Consider the following 21,207-nt stretch of genomic DNA (forward strand, 5'->3'; position numbering starts at 1 on the left):
TGCACAAGGCTGAGTACTCACTGGAACAGCACAATCGACTGCCGCGAAATAAGAAATAAGCATTTTTGTGACAAACGATGTCATCAAGACCTCATGACAACTAACAAAGTTAAACGCAATTGAAAAAACAAAATGAAACATATAAACACGTATTGTGTCGTCATAGTCATTCGTAGGCTACATAAAGTAGAGCAAGCAATAAATCAAAATCACAAAAATGATGAAAAACTTAGTAAAAGTTCGACGTCATTATCAATTGTCTCTCGTCGTGCAGTTTATGTGAAGATCTTGCCAGTTTTGCAGTAGGCCGTCATGTAGCGCCAGTAGATGCACTTTGCCATCACCCGACCTGCAATATCAAAGTTAATTGTATCACAACCGGAAAAATAGAGGGTTAAACCCTTCACAAACTTTATTTACACTTTCCTGAAAACCTCAAGCTTTGAAATATTTCTGCTTCGAGACTACAAAATAGACGCAATCTGAAAGGGCGAATTTTAACTTTTTTCCTGTAACGCATAGTTCAATTCCTGCTAATTGCGTGTAAGCGCAACTGCTCTAGGCTGTGACGTTGAGAGGAAAATTGGGTCCCAACTAATCAGAGGTTTGGGCCCCTTAAAAAGATTCTCGAGTCTTAAAATAATTTCGCAATATGGTCCTAAATTTCCCTTTAACTTCTTTGTCAACGCCGCTGGCTCCCAGGACAGTAATCCACACACTCCTGCAAGGCTGCAACCCGCCTGAGACAACAGGGCAGACTTTGTGTGGGTTTCGCAGCATTACAGCTGTGCAGTGTGCACGTTGCATTGTGTTATTGTGGCCGGTTTATCTTTGATCTAGTCTAGACCTTACTCAAATTTTTTTTTTTTTTGCACTTACTCAAAGGATAATAATTAAAGTACATGTAATAAACTCAATCATTAAACCACAATCATCAAATCTACATTGTATGCACGTCTTGGTTTTGCCACCTTTTCTATTTGTTGGTTTTTGTACCCGTACACTGTTTGCAACTTCATCATTTCTGTTGTTTTCCAACAAAGAAAAATAAATCAAATTGAATTCTATGGAATTCACATTCGATATTATTTGCCGACATGTCCAACAACTGAAACTATTCGGTAAGAAAACCCACTCAACCGTAACCATCACGTAACGATGCGTAACCAACGTAGCACTCACGTTTAAGGGTGGCGCATTTAAACTTGTACTTTCCGGTGTCTTCTCTCCTCTTGCAAACGTAATCCCTGAATCTGGCTCGACGATGCTGCGCAGTTAGAAAAACGTTTTAAACACGTAACAAGCCATGACAGGGTCGGATTTAGGTAAAGAGAGGGTCTAGGCTATTTCTTTTTGAGGCCTCCAAGCCAGTGCTGTGTCAAGAGGGGCTGGGCACCCGGGCCCACTATCTCAAGGGGGCCACAGATTAACAGTCTTTTATGTTTCGGTAATAACATGTTTACTGTATCTTACTTTTTTAAACTTCCATTCTGATAAGAGTGCGGTTCGGTCAATGTATTTTTTGTAAATTATTTGGTGCAGAGTCACTTGTTAGTAAGCTACTGATTTGAATGGAGCGGTCATGTGTCAGTAAGACAGATGGTACAGTGTTAGTAGGCTGAGTGATTTTAGCATGTATGTTCTTTGCTCTCGGTATTTTCTAGCTAGTGTTTTTTTCGATCAGTGGTGTTAGGGGTGTGGTTGCGGTTGTCAGTCAATATTCTTTCGGCTCTTCATTTAACGTTTGTGGTTAGCTAAAATGTTAGTAGCTAGTTAGGATTAGAATATATGTTATTTGCTTTCAGTTTTTCTAGTAGGCTATTCTCTAGTACCGGTATTCTTTTCGTTTGGTGGTGTTAGGGGTGTGGTTGTTAATCAACGTATTTTAGTCAATGGTCTTTCGGTTCTTCAGTCAACGTTTGTGGTGTACTTTGGTACAATGTTAGTAGTTAGTTAATTAGTCATAGCATGCATGTTCTTTGCTTTCAGTATTTTTTTACTGTTTTTATTTGGTGGTGTTAGAAGTATGATTCGGTAAATGTTTTTTTTTTTCGTGAAATGTTTGGTGCAGAGTTTAGTAGAAGCGGTTGGCAGAAAATGTCATGTTATTATCAGGTGAAAGCTTCTCCAAATAGACTAGGATAATACTGTATAATTATGTTTAAACGTTTTTAAATATACGTGGTACATCTTCAATTTTGAGGGCCTAGGCTTCAGTCTTTCTGGTCGAGTGGTAAATTGGGCACTGATCGGTAGTTGTCGCGTTCACAAACGACGACAACAAGTTAAGAAATCAAAGAACATTTAAATTCTCGGGAAGCATTTCTAAGCTTAGTGAATTTTTAATGAAATTATTTGGTAGACTAGAAACTCAAAATGGTAATAAAAACCAAGAGTCTTACTCGGTATCCTGCTGCTTTGCTGTTCCCGTGGACCTGGAATGAAACAATTTAATTTCCTTAGCAATGTTCTTATAAGTAAATTGCAAACAACACCTTTTCGGAATATTAGTGATATTTCCATACACCGAATAAGAAGGCAACGTTCACCAAGCTACGTTGACCAAGCTACGTTCACCATGGCTACGTTCACCATGGCTACGTTCACCAAGCTACGTTCACCAAGGCTACGTTCACCAAGCTACGTTCACCAAGCAACGTTCACCAAGCTACGTTCACCAAGCAACGTTCACCATGGCTACGTTTACCATAGCTACGTTCACCAAGCTACGTTCACCAAGGCTACGTTCACCAAGTATCTGATCGTACAATTTGTTGCGTTCTTTTGGCGTTTTCTGGCTAGGCCACGACAAGTTTTTTATTTTTATTTTGCCGTCTCGTGAAAGTCAAGCACAACATGTAGCCAGGGCATTAGAAACCTTAAGCCCGTGGGTTCCCCAATTGTTTAAGGCTTCTTCGCCCCAAAAACAACACCTCACCTCTAAAATTACATAGTAGAAACATATCAGTAGGTTACATGCATCAAAGAACGAAGCTATTTTATCTAAAAGCAAGATCTGTCCCCGAAATGAAATGAAATTGTTGCAAATGCACAATAGAAATAATATGCGGCGTTATACTGAAGTTGGGCCGGAAAGGTTTCGAAACATTAAAATCATCCCAAGACGAGCTCCAAACGCCACTGGAAGAACACAAGAAATTGTATGAAGCAAATAGTATGCAACATTTTTTAGATGGCCTTCATAAAAGTAAGCTGTAATTCCTACAAACTCGAGTTACTGACTGCCTTGGTTCATTGTGGGAATGATTTATGACATTCCACATTACAAAGTTATCTAGAAACTTGAAATTAATTCCAAATGCACTTTTGAAGCCGACGCAACAATCAAGTTACTCCGGTACCGGATGTGACAACAACAAATACTAAGCGCATGAGTTGCATTGTCCTCCTACCCCAAGTATCCGAGGTCCTCCGGAAGGAGGAACTCCATGCTCTGCCTCCAACTCTTCAAGTTTGAAAAACTTTATGAAATCATCCGCGTCGAACTCGCACTGCAATGACGCCATAAAAGCCCTTGTTAAAACAATGAGACCGCTATTGTGGCCTACCACGCATTGACACGCACGTAACAGACAAGCTCCCAGGCTGGCCTCTCAACGTTATGAGGTATAATGGGAAGTTTTATATTAGTAGAATGCGGCAGGTTATGTATCGGTCACCACTTACTTTCCACTGAGTCCAAACCGCTTTGTTTGATGACGCAAAACCAAAAGTCACTTTAGGTTCAATGAATTGAGATAGCACTTTGGGATGGATTCAATCCCCAACCCTACGAGAGAACAACTTGTCCAGGAAGGAAGCATTATCAGCAATAACTAACGAAACTGTTTAAACCAAATAACAATACCCCTTCCAAGATATGTGGAACCAGCAGAAAATAATGATCGGATCGATGACGGCAATGTGAGAATCTTGGAATCCTGGAATCTTATTCCCAATGAAACAATATCGGAATCATCTGCCAGTCACCACATCGCCTCATAATCGAATATTATCATAAGAAAAACGTTTTTCAACATTTCAATTCATCACCTTGATTGTGTCGCCTTCGTCGCTGAAACAAAGATCGCGCAGACTCTCTCGTGGCATGCATAGATGGCCTACTTGGTGGCGCCAGTCTTCAGATCTGTATGATGTCACAAAGTATATCTCACTGTTAGTAACAAGGCAACTTGGCAACCGTCAATCTACTTCATTGGATGAAATTTAAACTCGAACAATTCTCAGAAACCTTAACACATCACAAGCTGATAAAGATGAAAAAATCTCGTATTGATTGGAGAGAGAATACCTTTACAACTACTACATAAAGTTTTAGGAAGATATTCAGCCGATTATGTAGCAAGAAAAAACTAAAATGGCTACACTGCCGTAAAGGATCTACAGAGGTGGCCACTTTAACATCAATGGATTCTGCCAAAGCCACTGAAACCTCGAACCAATCAGAAGCTACGTCGTCCATGACGTAGAAGTAGTTACTGCCATTGCGACCCTTCTAGCACTCATCCCGAGAGTTGGTTCTTGGTTTGAACTTTGTTTGATAGTTACAGAAGAAAAAAAGAGTTATGGCACGGGTGGAAATCGAACCCACGCCATCGATACGACTACTTCCCAAACCTTAACTCATTAGGCCACGCTGTCGACGGTGAAACCTTCACTTAATTTACTTTCTATGATTTGCTTTTCGCGCGTTTCAGGTCACAGAAAACGATTCAGTGACTGTGGCAGAATTGTTTCATGTTAAAGTGGCTACCAACTATAAAGTTCAATATCGATTATATCGCATGAAAACTTCACTGGTTAATCGGACACATTTGTAGGCTGTTGATCTGTAGCCTAAACCCCTGATTGATTAAGATGATCACGTGAAATGTATAACCTACTTCGGCAACCAGTTAGAAAGACGTTGAATCAATGTAAAAAACGGTTGATTTGCCGTCTGGGCAGTGATCCCAATTATGAAGATTGTTCAACTGAGGAGCGCACCTGCATTCCACACTGGTCGCACTTTTGTGTCTTGGAATGAAATCTGGAAATCTGCAGGTGAACGTGCAGTCGTCATTCCGGCAGTTGATGACGACACTCTGGTCCCGGACCCGGCACTCCTCCGCCGATGCAGAAAGACCTGGAGCGCGACCTGCTCGAAACACAATCAATCATCTGCCACGCAAAGCGACTGCATCTTTCATTCTCCAATCTCGTTTAAAAATTTTAAGTGAAGTATGTTTTTTGTAAAACATTTTAAATTGTTTGGAAAAAGTTTATAATATACCTTCATTTTTTTTCATTTCAAGAGAAACGAAATTATTGTATATTTGTTGATTGTTTTCACCTTTTTGTTATTTATTTGTTGATTGTTTTATTGTATTATCTTCTACTAAGCAAACGTCATCCAAGCTTTAGTCAATGCATCACTTGCAATAATGGCGTCTGTGGCTTCTGGAATGCTTTACAAACCACAGTCTCTATCGTCGAACTGATGTTTCAAACGACGACAAGTAATAAAGTAGATGCGGACGTCGCTTTACCTCTGTCCATGCAAGATCACGTAACAATGGCAGCTCAAGTGGAGAGATTGGTCGAGTGGCTCTAATGAAGCTCCTTTACTTTAATGAAGTTCAAACTCAACCGCATAAAAAGTAGGTAAGATGTCATAACCGGTTTACTTACGTAACATCCGGAATCGTGCTTCGAATAAGATCCGAGATGACGGTGCGGTGAGCGCCACCTGACGGGTAGGAGAAGATATACGGAGTCGTCGGGAGAGCTCGTTGTTGATACGATCGCTCACAACGAAAGGGCCACTCAGTGATGACTTCAACTTCACCTGGGGACAACAATCAGCTCAATGCGATTATTTTTCGTCGTCTTAATGTTTCAGAGAAATTAACGACGTAATCATAATCATGTAGGAACAAAATCAACAAAACAAATTGTGGCAAACGCATGACGTGCACACTACATGAGCACTGCCACCAACCGACATTTGTAAGTAAACCAGACATCATAACACAAGTGAAGAGAAACGCAGCATCTTGAAAGTTGTCGTCACCGAAATGCAGTTTGTTTGAGGGAAACTAGAGCCAATCAACAAGTAACACGTCATAGATTCAGCAATTTAGTTCGCTTACCATTATTGGGTCACCGTTGGTCATTGTGGACAGGTCGATGACGAGTGTTGATCTATCGGTGACGTCAAAGAGCCAGGTGTACTTGGGGCACAACGAATCCTCAGGGAAGGTGAGACGACCCGAGTTGACCTTCACCGCCTTCATGCATGCTTCGTGGAAATATTGTTAGAAAACTTTTTGGAGAAGGAAACAACGAAAGAAGACAATTTGAAGGAGATGTTGCCATTTTACTTTTATTCTTATGTGTTGACTTGTGGATTTGTGAACAAATTTTGTGAAAGAAAAACACTGAAGATTTATTTTTCATAATTAGTTTCGTATTTTTACAAAGCGCATTTTGTTTCGTTTTGTTGTTTCATCACAATTACTTGCAACTTACCTGAACTCGAGGTGGCGCTAAAGAGAGAGAAATGCAACAAAAGCGTGGAGACTAAAACGATCTTCATCATGGGTGGGAGCGTCGGACCCGAGCTACTTTTTAATAAAACAAACAATCATATAATTATTTCAAGAGTAAGAGAAAGCTAAAACAAAGAGACTCAGTTATCCTTTGCTTTATGAATTCATGGTCTTTGCTTTCAACTTCACTTGGGATTCGAACCCACAGACAAGGTATGAAGATTCAAAATCAACCAAAGCAATACAAAGTACGCGTGGTTTTGTTATAAGTTGCTGCGATTGGACCAACTTGCTTGCTTGGTTTTTGAATCTCAATTCTCGGATTTGTAAAGTCTTTGAGAGCTTAATCCTGGCAGTTTGCATACTCGTAAACATTTGAATCACTGACGCAGGCTCGGTCACCGAGATTGACAAAATGAAGTTTCCGATTGTTGTTGGTTCTTAGCTGGATTTTACATCAATTTCCAGTCAACAAATATGTTGCTTCTATGACTTTTTTTTAAATTCTAGTAAGTTGTTCATTTGCTTTCTGTCTATGGTCGATCCATCTACCTCCAGAAAAACGCGCCCAATGGCAATGCTGGCGTTGTTCAGTTTAGGTTAACTATTTTCGTTGGCAACAAAAATATTTGTACAAACACAAATCTCAAATACTTCGCACTGAGAATGAGAGTAAACGAACAAATTGCAACCAAAGTCAACTACCACCAAAACATTGTGACGTCTAACTAGCTCACTGAATTACCAGCTCTCTGCATAACTGCTCTGCTGGATATTATCACGAAGATTCGTTTGAGAAACGCGTCTATAAAAGTAAAGAATTGAACCTTTAGATACATGACTTGATACGGAAGCAGGTACGAGCATCCAACGCTGATGAAGGATCACGAGGGGAAGATTCCTGGGTTTACAAATCAGGAACAATCGCTACATCCCGGTACCACTCTTGGGATCGCTGAAGGGGTCGCGCTTCTCTTGATGTATTCTAACGTCACAATAACTCTTAAAAACTATTTTTCATTACTTCTCTTAGTTCTCTACGACAAACATTGAAGTAATCTTCACCATTTGTTACTACAACAAAAAGGAATTCCTGAACTGACATGGTCCTCATCTACCTCAGTGTGATCTTGTACCTTGAATGAAAACCACTTGAACCATCAACTTCACCTGCAACCTCGGTGCCTCGCAGCCTGACGAGCTAACTGGTTGTCTCTGGTTCTCAACTTTATGGCGTCAGAATGTGGTCATCTGACTTCGCTCTTTGTCTTCTGCTTGTTCCGCTTCACTGATTGTTATCAATCAAGCGTAGAAGAATCTGGCAAAACATTATAACCTCATTGTTTTTCACAATAAACCAGTCAGCAACATTTTTTCAATTTTGAATTTACGTGAGAGATAAATGTTAACCTCGCGTCTTGACACATAACCACGTTTCTTAGCTATGCAGCTCATTCATGGAGTATATTCAGCGTATTCTAATTAACTTCTGATAATTGTCTGGTTCGATTCCAGTTGAGATCAGCACGGATGTTTAATGTTTATACATTGGTGGTCACGTGGTAATGATGTGGTCACGTGGTCAATAGAATACAAAACGGAAGCAAAACAAAGTAATTAGAAATCTTAACCCCCCCCCCCCCCCCTTGATAGCTCAGTTGGTTAGCGCGTGACTTCGTGAACAAAGAAGCTTCAAGATCAAGCGGCGCTGGTTCGACTCTCGAGGTGTGCGCCTGAGTAACGCACGTTAAGGACTGCTTTTCATTCAGCGGCACCTAATGGATGGAATAATTCCCCGCAACAAGATTTCAACAATCGGTCAATCTCGGTAACCGTCCCTGCGTCAAGAGCCTCTACAACAGGGGTTCTTAACCTTGGATCCATGAACCCCTAAGGGGTCCCCGAGGCGTTTTCAGGGGGTCCGTGAAAGTTTCCGAATTTTCAGTATGATTAATAAATTACGACACTAAAAAATTAGTTCTGCTTTATTTGTGTATTTACAATGATTTTCAAACTGTACCACGCAACGCCATGCCGTTCGAAATTTCAAAGGGCGTCGCACAAAGGTTCGCCTTCCTAACTGAAACATTTCATACAAAAGACTAAAATCTTTTCATAAACCTGTGTATGTAAGAGTTAAACTGACTGGTAAAGCGGTGGTCGAATAAATTTGTGGCAGAATACGGTGCGATACTGATGAGCCCAGCCTCATGGGCGAAACACGTGTCTATCGCTGTCAATTCTTGCTACAAATCGGCTGCCGAGAAACATATTGTTGATTGGATGGTCTGAATGGCTAGCGTGGAAGCTACACCGTTATGGTTGGCGAATCGCAGCTGCTCGCTGTACTAGTGAGTGCTCAGCCTTGTGCTGATAGCCGGGAAGAACGCCCCTTTCTTCACAATATTTCTACATGTTTTAAATTGTTCAAGGTTTCGCCTCTTGATGACGTCATCGTGACAAAGTTAAAGGAAACGAATTGATTTCCTCAATGATCTCAATGAGTTGTTTCTACCATTAATAACATTTAATCAACGTGTTTATATCGTCGCTGGAACCTACAAACATGTTATTGTCAGCAACCAGGCCACACAAGAGGTCACACGTTAGTAATCAACAATGCGGGAACGCTATGGGGCATGGGGTTCTTGATGTCGATGAACATGAAAGGACAAAGATGACACACTTTATACATCTTGTGATAGTTTGCACCAGTAGAACATCTAAAATTATGTAATTAAATGCCTGTTGAACTGCCCCATTCAATTTCAAAATCAACTATGTTTTGCATTGATTGAACGCCAGATGTCAGATGTTAAATCAATGTAAAAAATGGTTGATTTGTTGTCTGGATAGTGAAGCATCATAGCTCAGCTAGCAAATGTTGACATGTTTACATTATTTCAACTCCTGGCGACGTTGAAGCAATGTTACTTTTGCTAGCTAGTAAAGATGATCTCAAGTTTTGCAATTCAAGAAAGAAATGTTGTTCTGCTGCTGACATCAACTTGATAGTTTGATGTTGATTTATTGCTCAAAGCACATTCTTCTTCGTAATCACCCGCTGTGCTCGGTGATGCGAAACATTTGAAAACTCGTTAGTTGACGTCCAGGGAGATCAGCTCACCAAAATTTGAAACCAAATTCTTTAATCTGTCAGACAGGGTGACCAATTTGGCTTTTTTGAAGCCAGATTTTGAGAATCTGGCTGTTTTTCAACTCCCTTGGCTTATTTTTTTTAAATAAAAAAAGCCAGAAAAATTAGGCTTTTTCTGGCTTTTTTTCATGTTTCATCGATTTTTTGTCAACTTAATAAAAAGCCAACATAATTTTGGCTTTTTTTGGCTTAATTTTATCTTTCCCGTTTTTTTTAGAAAAAAAATTCAGTCAGCGTCAATCGGAGCAGTAATTTCTAACTTATATTTGGTTGTAGTGTCCGACCGAATGTCGTTTTGAAGCCGAAACGAGAAAATTTTCTAGTTGCTTGTCTTTTCATTAACTATGTTTCTGCGTTGTCGCTGAAGTCAAAGTTCGGTGGAACACTATTAGGTTGTGCAATTTTTATATGTGTATGTTTAATGAATACTAATTGGCTTTTTCTTGGCTGTTTCAGCTATTTTATACTGGCTTTTTCAGCTATTTTCTTCTGGCTTTTTTTAGGCTTTTTTTGTGACTAGGTCTGGCTTTTTTTGGTGAAGACAGGTTGGCAACCCTGCTGTCAGAGCCGAGAATAAAAATGATCAGCCTTTGTGGCTCTGGTACACACTTCGCACGCTTGATGTCCGCGCTTTGACTCCACGAGGGATCGAACCTAGGTCTGAGCACCGCCTGGTCACAGAACGAGATAGGGTTCAACTTGTTTTTCCACAAAACTGTTTCAAGTCTTCAACAAAGTTGTGTCAGGTTTATTTTCATGCTGCATTGTCTAATCATAGCGGTGTCGCGTGTGGTTGTAGCGCTGTGCGAGGAACGACCATGAAACAAGCGTCGCGCGCAGTTTTGTCGTGAAGCAGTTGGAGAAATGTTTTTCTTTGTTGTAAACAAGCAACTTGTTTCATTGGGAAATAATAAATTTCAATATGAAGTAATGACCCCTTTAATGGAAATTAACAAAGAGGAAAGATTAAACGCTCGCCACCTTTTGTAATGCGTCATAATTGATGTGTTGTGATGTCATTATGTCATTCTATTGCATCACCATACTACTCGAATGAGACAATTGAGTGTAGGACTATACACAGACAAAAGATGTTTATTATGTCGCCCGCGACGCTATAAACAATGCAAATATATAAACAAACAAAACATCACAGTAGCAGGTTCCAGAGGATGTTGATCGGTCATTCGTGGAAGCATTCCGTACAACACCCGTATGTGTATCGTCTTCGTGGAATGCTAACTGACTGACAGGCGACAATCAACTCGTCCGGACAGGAAAGCTATAAATTTCTGAGCACTCTGGCGCCATTATGAGGTGGACAATTAAACTCAGTCAGGTTTCGGAGCAGTGGGAGAGGCTTACGGCCGGCGCCTCATAAAGTACAAAACAATACAATCAATGAATAGAACCCGTTTGTTGGGTGAAAAGTAATAAAGGCTTCAACAAGAAGGAAGTTAGAAGTATGAGGTTGGAATCTTGCGTGGGGGACATACGCCGAGATGATACCGACAAAGGTAGCACGGCAATCGATACTTCATTTCTGGAAAACAATGGACAACAATGAACATTTTTAGCAACAAATAAACAATAAACGGTCTTTACGAATATGAGTGAGGCCGAAAATGAGCTCTCATAATCAAACTTTGTTTCTAAATATTGAAATTATTGTGATCGTCAGTTATAGGTTCAATCAAACTGAAAGGAATTAAATCTATTTAAATCTAACAGCTCACAGAGACCCTTTGTGACATGATAGTTCAACCATTGCACGACTTGGGACTCACCTGGATGTCTCCCGCACTTGGGATACCAATATTCGCCTGTCCTAGAGTTTCGACTACATGCGTCCGCAGCCATGCACACTTCGATGATGGAGTCTGTTTGCTCCAGCCGCCTCTTGTGACGTGACACACGATGACTCAGCGGCGACTGTTGAGCAACAATGCAATTTAGTTACCTTGTGATTGAAAGACATCTGCAGTTGGTGTCAGGTACTTTGTCTAGTAGAGATCCGCCGACACGAATTCAACCCCTTCCAGGACAGTTCTAATATATGTTCACAAATCCACAGAGCGACAAAACCAACAGTTTGATAGAGAGCTTCTTGAACTCTTATACAGTTCAGATTGGGAAGCTCATCAAGTTGATGGCTGGGATTATTATCCGCAGTTTGCAAACTATTTTCAAAACAAGGTTTTTACCGGTTGTTTTTTTTTAAATAACGTGTTTTCTTTAAGGTCCCGATCGACCGAAAATAGAAGACGTCATACTTGAGTTTCACTATTGTTTAGGGCCATCTCAAGATCTCAGTCTCGTCTCGACAATGAAGCTGTTGTTGATTGCAGACTGCAACGGACTTGACAACTTCATTGTTTGAGACGTGGCAGAGTGGTTAAGAACGGAATACTGGACACCGTAATACAATCTAGACGGAAGTTCGATTCCCTCTCACGCCAAAGACGTCTACAATTCCCATCAAGTTGGAAGTTCGATTCCCGCTCAAGACACGTGGAAATGCACCACTGATGGTCCCAAACAAGAGTGAAACTCGAGTATGGTGTCGTTTATTTTCGTTCGATCGGAGTCTTAATGACTTTTACAAATACCCACATCCCTTTAACGCTAATAATGTATTTCAAGCCAATTTACCGCAATCTATGCCCAACCACAGGAACATTTAGGAAGTTTAAAAGAAGCACTTTTCTTATAAAATACAAAAATAAGTTTCATAATTTAAAGAATTCTATCACGACTTTGGTATTTTGAATCAAACTTCTCCTTTGAAATGCCAAACTCACCTCACGAAGTCTCTGATGTTCCTGATCGTTCCCGGTTGGCACTAAACAAAAAAATTGCCATGAGTTGTGGAACGAGCAACGTGCATTAAATACAAAACTCTGAGCAGGTGGGGGGGACGATTAGGGCGATAGCGCTCCCCATAAGACGCAGAAAAAAATATTTACGGTGTATTTGCAAGGTCGGAATAATATAGACCAACATGCCCCCCTTTTTAGAAATCGCCCTCTCCCGTAAGCCTACTCACTGGAGCCACTCCTGATAATAAACTGTGGACTTTCTTCAATGAGAGATTGAGGTTTGCTCCCTCACCTCAGAACAAAGAACCAATGAAATTTGATTTTTCAAAGTGGAAATTTAACGAAATATTATTTTGACTCAAAAATAATCATTGATTGAAAGTAGGTAATCTTACTGGAATGAGATGAAACGACCAAAGAAACGACGATGAACATTATCGATATCTTCAGCATCTTCTCGGCAAGTTTTGAATCTTCAGCTATTTATTTACTTGATTAGAAATTTATGACATGAATTCTTAGTCGGTTTGTTATCCTAGAGTAAAAATATTTGTTATTAGCGCCGGTTTGCCAAAGCCCTAAGACGAGGGGAAGACGTAACACTGTGATAGTAGAACATGGCAACACTGTAAGAGTAGAACCTGGAAATACTATGCATGTGCAACATGGCAACACTGTCAGAGTACAACATGGCAACACTGTGAGAGTGCAACATGGTAACACTGTGATAGTAGAACATGGCAACACTGTTAGAGTGCAACATGGCAACACTGTGATAGTAGAACCTGGTAATACTATGCGGATGCAACATGGCAACACTGTGAGAGTGCATACTATATAGGCCTACTACCTCTCTTCATTTCCCTTGTTATCGGCCGTTAGTTCCATTATTCGTTATAATTGCTGAGTAACTATTTAGTTTAACTGTGGACCAAAATTCCAAAGTTTTCCAACAAACACCCGACGTGTTGTGACGGATTGTGACGCATGGCACGGTTATAGGTGGCATTTCATGGATGACATTTCAACCCGAGCACAAACGCAACAATCCGTCGAGAATATTAAACTTTTGATATTTGCGCTTCCTCTGCCGGAGACGAAGGTTTCACTACCAGAACTTTCTTGCGACAGAAGTTGCTCTGAGAAAACCTTAAGAGCTTAAGAGCGTTCCTCGTCTCACGCGATGAAGCAACGAGAGGACGCGATCTTGCTCGCGAGCTTTCATCTTGCATCTCTTCAACTTATCTTTCCCCTACAAATTCAGCCATACTCTTATGACCAAACAATGGATGGTTTTATTAAGCGAAAACTAATCTTTGATATTTGCAAGCTGCACAAACTAAATCCTTGCTACCTCACAATGGCATCGCGCTAATTCCAGCGCTGCATCATTCCTAACCTACTTTTGCTAGAACCAGCCGCTTATATAGGCGACCTGTTTATTCCTGGTCTCTTCTGTGAAGTAACAGTCACAGCTGCATCATGATAGCGGTGATTTATTGCTATGAATAGATAACAAGATTCAGTTTAATAAGAACCCCAACCATATAAGCGTCATAATTGCGCCCTAAATCCCCACTATGAGTAAACAATTAATCAAAATGCATAGTAAGCTGTAACGCTTTTAACCTGCAGCGAAAAGTTAATTGAAATACATTATGACGTAGCCATCTTCAGATTGGGCAATATCCTGGAAATGCCCTCAGATTAAAAGAATCAAGAAAAGTGTCTTAAAAATATTCAATTACAAACATTCACTTGAAGGACTGTCAGGAAAAATTTTGAAGCACAAAGAATTTCTAAGTTTAAACAATAACAAATGAATAGTCCGCACATTGCAATTACCATGACAACAACTAATCTGGTGAAGTTTGCAAAGAATTCAAACTGGTCGAGTGTTCCACTGACGTCCTTGGATCACTTCAACAGATACGTTGGCTGACAAAGAGAAATATGTCGCTTTGCTTCCCGTTCAAAGTCACAACGTCAGAATTGACGACGTCAAACTGTTCGAAATCATCTCTCAAATCTGTGTCTTCAAATTCTAACAAAAAGTTATCAGAGTCACAAAAGAAGTGGAAGTCGATTGTTTGTTTACTGACGTCACAAGGTTGGTTGTGACAAAGTTGGAATCAACTTTGCAATGTCATTTGCCACCTCGTGGCCAAGTCAAGAATTCTTGGTCTTCTGCTATAAGTAGGTCAGCACTTACACGGGGCGCCCATCGGTCCAATTGTGACGTCATGCCCAACCTTTGTCTCCAATTCAATTCATCCAACTTTGCTTAGACGCATAGCTGCACTCCGAATTAGGAATCATTCGCTTCCTGATTATTACGAAGAAAGAAAAAGGTTAGTATCGCTTTCACTGTTCGGGCGGGAGTCGACGACTTCCAAGAAATCAATGAGCAGTTTTGCGAACATATCCTTTGAGACTTGTTTAAGACACTGCAAGAGCTCTACGCGGTCAGACAATGGTGACGCAGGCATCAGGCGAGATGTTCATTCAGTCCGGAACTGAACATGAACACTCCACCTACGTTCCATACACTAAGTTTGTTGCCTCCTTCAAGCAAGATTGCTACTTCCATTGGAACACAGCAGATGTTTACTTGTGCACGGGCACACCGTCACCGGAAATGTCAAAAGGCGACTTATCCATCACCCTGCTGAGCTATACAACTTTTCACTAAGCACGAGGCACGTCATAGCGTAGTGAGTGACGCATCGAGCGCAGTAAAAATACCATGCAAGGATGAAAATGTTATTCTATAAATAATAATATACTACGAGTATCATCAACAAATCACTTCCGGTTATGAAAATCAGGAAGCATTTTGTCTTTTGAATATGCGTCATCAGGTAGAATGACGTCATGCAGAAGTCCATGTGATTGTGAGCCATTTTGAATGACGTGACCTTGCATTAAGGTGATAACAAACAAACAGCCACAGTGAATGCAAGGCGTTGAGAATAAGGATTATCTCGGAATTCAAAGCAAAACGGAAATAATTCCGACACACAAAAATATTGAGTAACAGAGCCGAGCTAAAGCTTGAGATCAACGCTGTACAACCAGGGTGCATCGTAACAACCACAGGGGGGGAAGGCCGTTCATAAGAGCTCACCAAACAATTGCAGTTGTGTGTGGGACAAAACTTACAAGCAGGCGCCACGTACGATGTTGAACAACTGAAATCATCCGATGTTAGGTTGGAAGAATCCTTCACGCGCCCAAACATGACAGAGAAGCCAAATGCTAGACAACCGTTTAGTTGTTGCTGTGATTACAATTTACAAGTAGGGATGGAGTGGCAACGTCAACTCTGAAAGATGCGAAAATGAAAAGTTTGAGAAGCACTGGTCTGGATGAGTTTCCGATCGCATTTTAACAAAAGAACGAATAAGCCAATTGAGCCAGGCAGTCGGCAAACCCACACTCTGCCGTCTGTGAGAAAGGTGATATGCCGAAGATGGCAATAGATCAGAGGCGCAAGTAGAAACAAATTAATGTGGGATTTGAATCGATGATAAAGCATGAAATAAAGCCATAATAAGCAAAAAAAACAATAACAAAGTCTACATATCAAGCTCAACGGAGGGGGTTGATTATATTATCAAAGCCTCTCCCCGTGCGTATGCCACTGTGATATGCCATACCAGTTTGAAGATTTTCATAAACTGGAAGCTAGGGTCTAATCCTAAGGCTCTGCAGAGGACCACACTTTGTAACATCCCAAGAAAGCTTAAAACCTGAATTGCCAAAGTGAATAAGTGATGACTTAGAAATGGAGATGTCGGCGCAACTCGTCGAACGGTGAGATGTGACGTCATCAATGCTGTCACTTTCATCCAATCGCAGCAATGATTGTTTGCTAACAATAAAAAACCACACATGCTTTTTGAGTGTAATTACGCTTTATTTGAAATTTCAAGTGTTATTATTTAGTTTTTATTATTTAGAAAAGAATTTTGTTTTATCTTCCTGAAACAAAGTGGTTTTGTTGATCTATGATCATTTGCTGAAATAATTGAAATGAAGTTTTTGCATTGGGTTTGCAATCTAAATCTCCCACGCCAGTCAACCTCTATCTTCAAAAATGATTTTTGCAAAATAAATTTTAAGCAAAATCGTCGCTCTGGGTTCATGCCACAGGTGCCGCACAGACGTGATTTTAAGATAGATTAGGGTTGTCATCAGTTGAGTAAAAATTGTGCAGATTTTAAGGTTTCACCAAAAAGTTTCGGATGTGTAGCAAATTGTAGACGTTGAATTAACAAATTTGTTGGTGCTAACTTATAAATTATACTAAACTTTTAATAACACTGCGTGCCAAACTTATTATCGATATTAAAGCACAAAGGTTTGCATCAGCTGCTAAGAAGGGAAGCAGAGATGGCCGATAACAATTTGTTGCAGATATCGTACAATTAATGCGATCTGTTGGCCAGGTTGCAACAATGCCCGGCCGCGCGTGATTTGATCAAGTGGCAACTTCCCTCTTTCGATTCATTTCCTAACTGCGCTCCGGAATTCATGATTTTATGTTTTAACGCAAAAGCTCTAAACTTATTGTCGAGCACGAAGCGAAATATCTACCAAAGCAAACATTGACAGGAATCAAGCGGTATGACGTCATAATTGCCATCAGTACACAACATCACGACAACGTTGCTGTATTGAAAAGTTTGACCTTTGCTAGAATGCCTCTGCAAACGGTATTATTATTAGCTCTCTGCGAATGGTCTGCAGACGTTGAATCATACGCGCCGACTTCCGGGGGCGCCGGGGGGCGGTGCCCCCCGTAAAGGGGCGGTTATGGTTGAGGGGCAACAAAAATGGTTATTACAAGTGGTGTTTCAAAGATAAAACACTTTGCGAAAGAGATTTACATCATTATTTTAAACGGACTTAAAGAATGCCGAAAGGGAAAAATAGCCTACGTTGCTCTTGCCCGCAAAACAGCAGCTGATCGCATGGCTTTCTCATACGGTATGGAAATTTTAAAGTAGATCGTAGAGTAAGTTACGCTGCTGGAATAGTCACATAACTATTCACGGCAATATTAAGTAAACCAGCTAAATTAGACGCGCTATTTTCAACGAGGTCTTCCCGTTGTGAGATCAATTATTATGATTCAACAGAACGCATTGTTTTGTTTGCAATGTGTGAGAATTAAATCGAAGACCGATAAAAGAAAAGGTGTTTAATGGTCTTGGTCGCAAATATTGCCTGCATTAACGATGTCTCTTACCGCTATTATCACCTAGCTAACCTGGCATCATTGTTTTATGCGGCCGCTAAGGTTTGGCATCGACCTCAACGATCATGGAATGTTACGTAATAAGAACGATTATATCCTACACGCAAAAATAAAAAAATTATCTCTTAAAACAGCTCTTTCCGCTGTTTTGTCTCGTGAGCTTTGCGTATTGCTCAGCAAGGGCATAAAGTTTAAAATTGACAAGAAATAATTAAATTTGAAAATTAAGTTTCAATCACTGCAAATAAACGTATTCAAAACTTTTGCTTTGGCCGACGCCATTTCACACTCCGTAATCTACGTCGGCAATGATTTTGTCGCAGCAAAAATGTGTTCATTTTGAAAACTGCCGAGCTGGAGACAACAGCTTGTTCCATGTATGTCGAACCTGTCTTTTTGAGGTGAAAATCACTTGCGAACATCTCGGCATATAACTCGAGTATATAAGGTATTCGATAAAAGACTATAAAGACTTTCGATAAAAAACATAAGAGAAAACACTTCGCCGTTGTTAACGCTTTGAAGGTAAGTAATTAGCAAAACGAGGTAAAACTGATAGCGGGTTTCCGCTCTGCTTGAGATCATGATTTTTTGCGTTTCATTTCGATAACTTCACTGTCTTGATCGTTGTTATTCACTCGCACGAAAAGGAAATGAATCGGCTTGTTTTCCAACTGTTCCATTTATGAGCTAACAATATCAAAAATTTTACAACTAGGCGTACTGCATGTGTAAGACTAATCGTTTCAAGCAGCGGTTCTAATAAATTCGGTTTGCGACCTAGATGTCAATATAACCAAGACAGTAAGCTTAATCAAAGACTATTTTAATTGAGTAAAATAGCGTAATGGTTATGACGTCATCACCTTTCTCGTCCCCCAAGGTATTTTGAAAAGTCGGCGCCTATGCGTTGAATCAATGTCAAAAACCATAGGTTTGTTGTCTGGCTACCACTCCTTATCCCTGGCGCCAAGAAAATAATTTGTTCAAATTGCAAAACAGCAACAATCCCGTTGATGCACTACCCGGTGGTGCAAGTGGCTTGCATCACAGTTCACCAATACGGAAACACTTTTTAAAAACCGGATCGTCCAATAGCGTCATCCTCTGATCACATTGAGTTGTTTGATGACGTCATAAAGAGTCTCTGCACCAAAGTGCATTGTGTGGATTGCGGTAAAGAAACTTTATGTGTACAAGTACATTTGTGATATTTACATCATTCTTTCAAGCGATTGGTAAAAGTTGCTTCTCTCTCCCTCTCTTTCTCTCTCCCTTTCTCCCTCATTTTCACGCTTTCTCTCTTACATTATGATTTCTACACAAGCTCAGGCGAGTTGCTATCCAAAGAAGAAGCCGCATCTAGTTCGTTCATTCATTGATGGATCGAGTTTGGCTTGGTTCAACTCTCTTAGCTTTCTCTATAGTCAACGAATACATTCGATTGTAAATCTCTTTTGTTTATTATGATTTCATATTGGTTGGAACAATCAAGAAATAAATAATAAATAAATAAAAAATAAATAAAATCTAAATATTCTACAAAATAAATGCAACAAACTAAATTAAACAAAATTGGAAATTGTCAGATGGCGATGACGTTGATCTTTCTTGGAGTCAATAACATTTTTGTTTCGCTAAAGTCCACAATATTTTGTTTGTGATTGGAAAAGTTTCTCTTCTATATCACCAAGCGAATGGCGAAGGCATTCTTGGTGCATTTTTTTCTTTTTATTTCTTTATATTGTTGAGGATCAAATATGACGTCATTGAAGCATGACGTCATCTAAGAGAAAAAACTGACACCTTCCGACCTGTAGAAGGGGCAGATCTTGAAGAGTCGGCAGCTATAACACGGAAGCCGCAAACTTTCATCTGAAACAAAGAAACGTTTGTTTTAATTGAATTTTTTTCTCATGACAGCAAATACATTGTTGCGTCACGTCAGCAAATACATTGTTGCGTCACGTCAGTGGAGTGATGTCATTTATGAATATGTTGATTATTTGCTCTCTGTTTAACTTTGGACACAATCACATTTCCTAGTAAGCAAAACAACACTTTCCTACGTTGGCTCAACGAATGCAGACGTTGAATTAAAGTAACAAAGAACTGATTTGCTGGCTGGGTTTCCATCTGGAATGTGCTTTTCGAATCGTTTGCAAATTTTGAGCTCAACATAAATCGTCATCGTCATTATGTTCTTTCCTCGTATGGAGGGTTGGATACAAAGCGCCATTGTTCTCGACCATGAGCTGTTCGTACTGCTTTTTCATAAGGTAATTTTGTCCATTTAGTGATGTTTAAAGCTTTGGTAGAGAGTTTGCTTTGATGTGATGTGATGTGATTAGTGATGTTTAGTGATGTTTGATGTCCAAATCATTCTTGGTCTGCCTTTGTTTCTTTTACCGTTTATCTTTCCTTCTATGATCTTTGCAACCAGTTTTGCCTTATTGTTTGTCCGAAATACTTTAATTTTCTTCTTAAACATTAATCGTAGTCACGTCATAATGAGAGTTCTGGGGTGATTGTGGTCAAGAATCAAGGTTGACAACATACCTGGATGATCGGCGCATCTTGGGAGGAGCAGCTTCCCATTCCTGAGCACGGCGCAGGCCATAGTCTCCCTGCAAACCGTCACGTCGGCGTGTTCCTCGTTATCCAATCGGGATCGTTCCACGCGGGTAGCCCGGATGTTACGACGTAGAACAGCTGTCGCTCTCCTATTGACGGAAACTGAAAAGCAGAGAGTTGCATTAATCTCAATGATTATTCACAACGTCATAATGACAGACTGATGATAATGATGACGTTGCATACTTACAAGCATTGCAGCAAGCGAAGATGGAAATGACGATGAGAATGAAAGCAATTCTTGACATCTTGATTGGTCAGAAAATTGTAGCTTTCTTAAAGATTTTGAGTAAAAATTCTTAATCTAAATAATTCAAAACAAGTTTAAAATGACCGCCCGCTTAGAAACTTAGAGGAAAATGATTAAATCTCCTTCCCACTAAACATTCGAACACTCATCGCCTTCTGAAGGTTTCATCTGATCGTTAATGGACAAACCAGCTCTAGAATCCCTCAAATCGATTCGCCGAGAACTGATTTTTTTTTTGTGTCGACTCCACTCCACCATTGGCGACTTGCTTTGTGCATCGACGCGGCCGCTTTTATATCTTCAACCGTCTTCACATTTTTTCCTTCACTGACTGACCAGCGCGCGATTGTTGTGAAACGTCACAAACAACATCGATGACGTCAAAAATCGAAGCATGAGTCAGGAGATCTCGAATTAGCTTCTATTTAAAGGTTATCTATTGTTTTGTTACCTAATAAGTGCCGCGCTACATGCAAACAATATCTCTGGCTTAATAAAGCGATCAAAGGTGCCTCACATGCACGAAGCACTAA

General features: G+C 40.2%; 3 protein-coding genes across 3 annotated transcripts; all 3 read right to left on the reverse strand.

Moving 5' to 3' along the window:
• Window positions 1–49: 49 nt before the first annotated feature.
• Window positions 50–6,672, reverse strand: LOC145784496 (uncharacterized). The gene is made up of 9 exons (XM_082596324.1): window positions 6,532–6,672; window positions 6,153–6,301; window positions 5,692–5,848; window positions 5,008–5,158; window positions 4,054–4,147; window positions 3,414–3,512; window positions 2,403–2,435; window positions 1,183–1,267; window positions 50–349 (listed from the first exon to the last, which is right to left on the reverse strand). The coding sequence occupies exons 1-9, from the start codon at window positions 6,599–6,601 to the stop codon at window positions 276–278; spliced, it is 912 nt and encodes a 303-aa protein (XP_082452450.1). The 5' UTR covers window positions 6,602–6,672; the 3' UTR covers window positions 50–275.
• A 4,103-nt stretch (window positions 6,673–10,775) lies between these two features.
• Window positions 10,776–13,063, reverse strand: LOC145784882 (uncharacterized). The gene is made up of 4 exons (XM_082596716.1): window positions 12,923–13,063; window positions 12,510–12,550; window positions 11,496–11,640; window positions 10,776–11,251 (listed from the first exon to the last, which is right to left on the reverse strand). Exons 1-4 carry the CDS (start codon window positions 12,978–12,980, stop codon window positions 11,166–11,168), a joined length of 330 nt encoding a protein of 109 aa, XP_082452842.1. The 5' UTR covers window positions 12,981–13,063; the 3' UTR covers window positions 10,776–11,165.
• A 6,213-nt stretch (window positions 13,064–19,276) lies between these two features.
• Window positions 19,277–20,730, reverse strand: LOC145784888 (uncharacterized). The gene is made up of 3 exons (XM_082596725.1): window positions 20,615–20,730; window positions 20,350–20,526; window positions 19,277–19,665 (listed from the first exon to the last, which is right to left on the reverse strand). Exons 1-3 carry the CDS (start codon window positions 20,670–20,672, stop codon window positions 19,577–19,579), a joined length of 324 nt encoding a protein of 107 aa, XP_082452851.1. The 5' UTR covers window positions 20,673–20,730; the 3' UTR covers window positions 19,277–19,576.
• Window positions 20,731–21,207: the final 477 nt, after the last annotated feature.

Source organism: Aplidium turbinatum, chromosome 15 (assembly GCF_918807975.1).
Source record: "Aplidium turbinatum chromosome 15, kaAplTurb1.1, whole genome shotgun sequence".
Classification (NCBI taxonomy): Eukaryota; Metazoa; Chordata; class Ascidiacea; order Aplousobranchia; family Polyclinidae; genus Aplidium; species Aplidium turbinatum.

Excerpts from the sequence above, each read along its gene's own strand:
- LOC145784496 (XM_082596324.1), bottom strand. The coding sequence starts at position 6,601 with ATGATGAAGATCGTTTTAGTCTCCACGCTTTTGTTGCATTTCTCTCTC. Across the intron at positions 5,849-6,152 it reads CCAACGGTGACCCAATAATG|GTGAAGTTGAAGTCATCACT; the intron begins GTAAGCGAACTA and ends TGTTGTCCCCAG. Across the intron at positions 3,513-4,053 it reads ACGAAGGCGACACAATCAAG|TGCGAGTTCGACGCGGATGA; the intron begins GTGATGAATTGA and ends GCGTCATTGCAG.
- LOC145784888 (XM_082596725.1), bottom strand. The coding sequence starts at position 20,672 with ATGTCAAGAATTGCTTTCATTCTCATCGTCATTTCCATCTTCGCTTGC. Across the intron at positions 20,527-20,614 it reads CTTCGCTTGCTGCAATGCTT|TTTCCGTCAATAGGAGAGCG; the intron begins GTAAGTATGCAA and ends TCTGCTTTTCAG. Across the intron at positions 19,666-20,349 it reads AAGATGCGCCGATCATCCAG|ATGAAAGTTTGCGGCTTCCG; the intron begins GTATGTTGTCAA and ends TCTTTGTTTCAG.
- LOC145784882 (XM_082596716.1), bottom strand. The coding sequence starts at position 12,980 with ATGCTGAAGATATCGATAATGTTCATCGTCGTTTCTTTGGTCGTTTCA. Across the intron at positions 11,641-12,509 it reads AACATCAGAGACTTCGTGAG|TCGCCGCTGAGTCATCGTGT; the intron begins GTGAGTTTGGCA and ends GTTGCTCAACAG. Across the intron at positions 11,252-11,495 it reads CAAGTGCGGGAGACATCCAG|AAATGAAGTATCGATTGCCG; the intron begins GTGAGTCCCAAG and ends ATTGTTTTCCAG.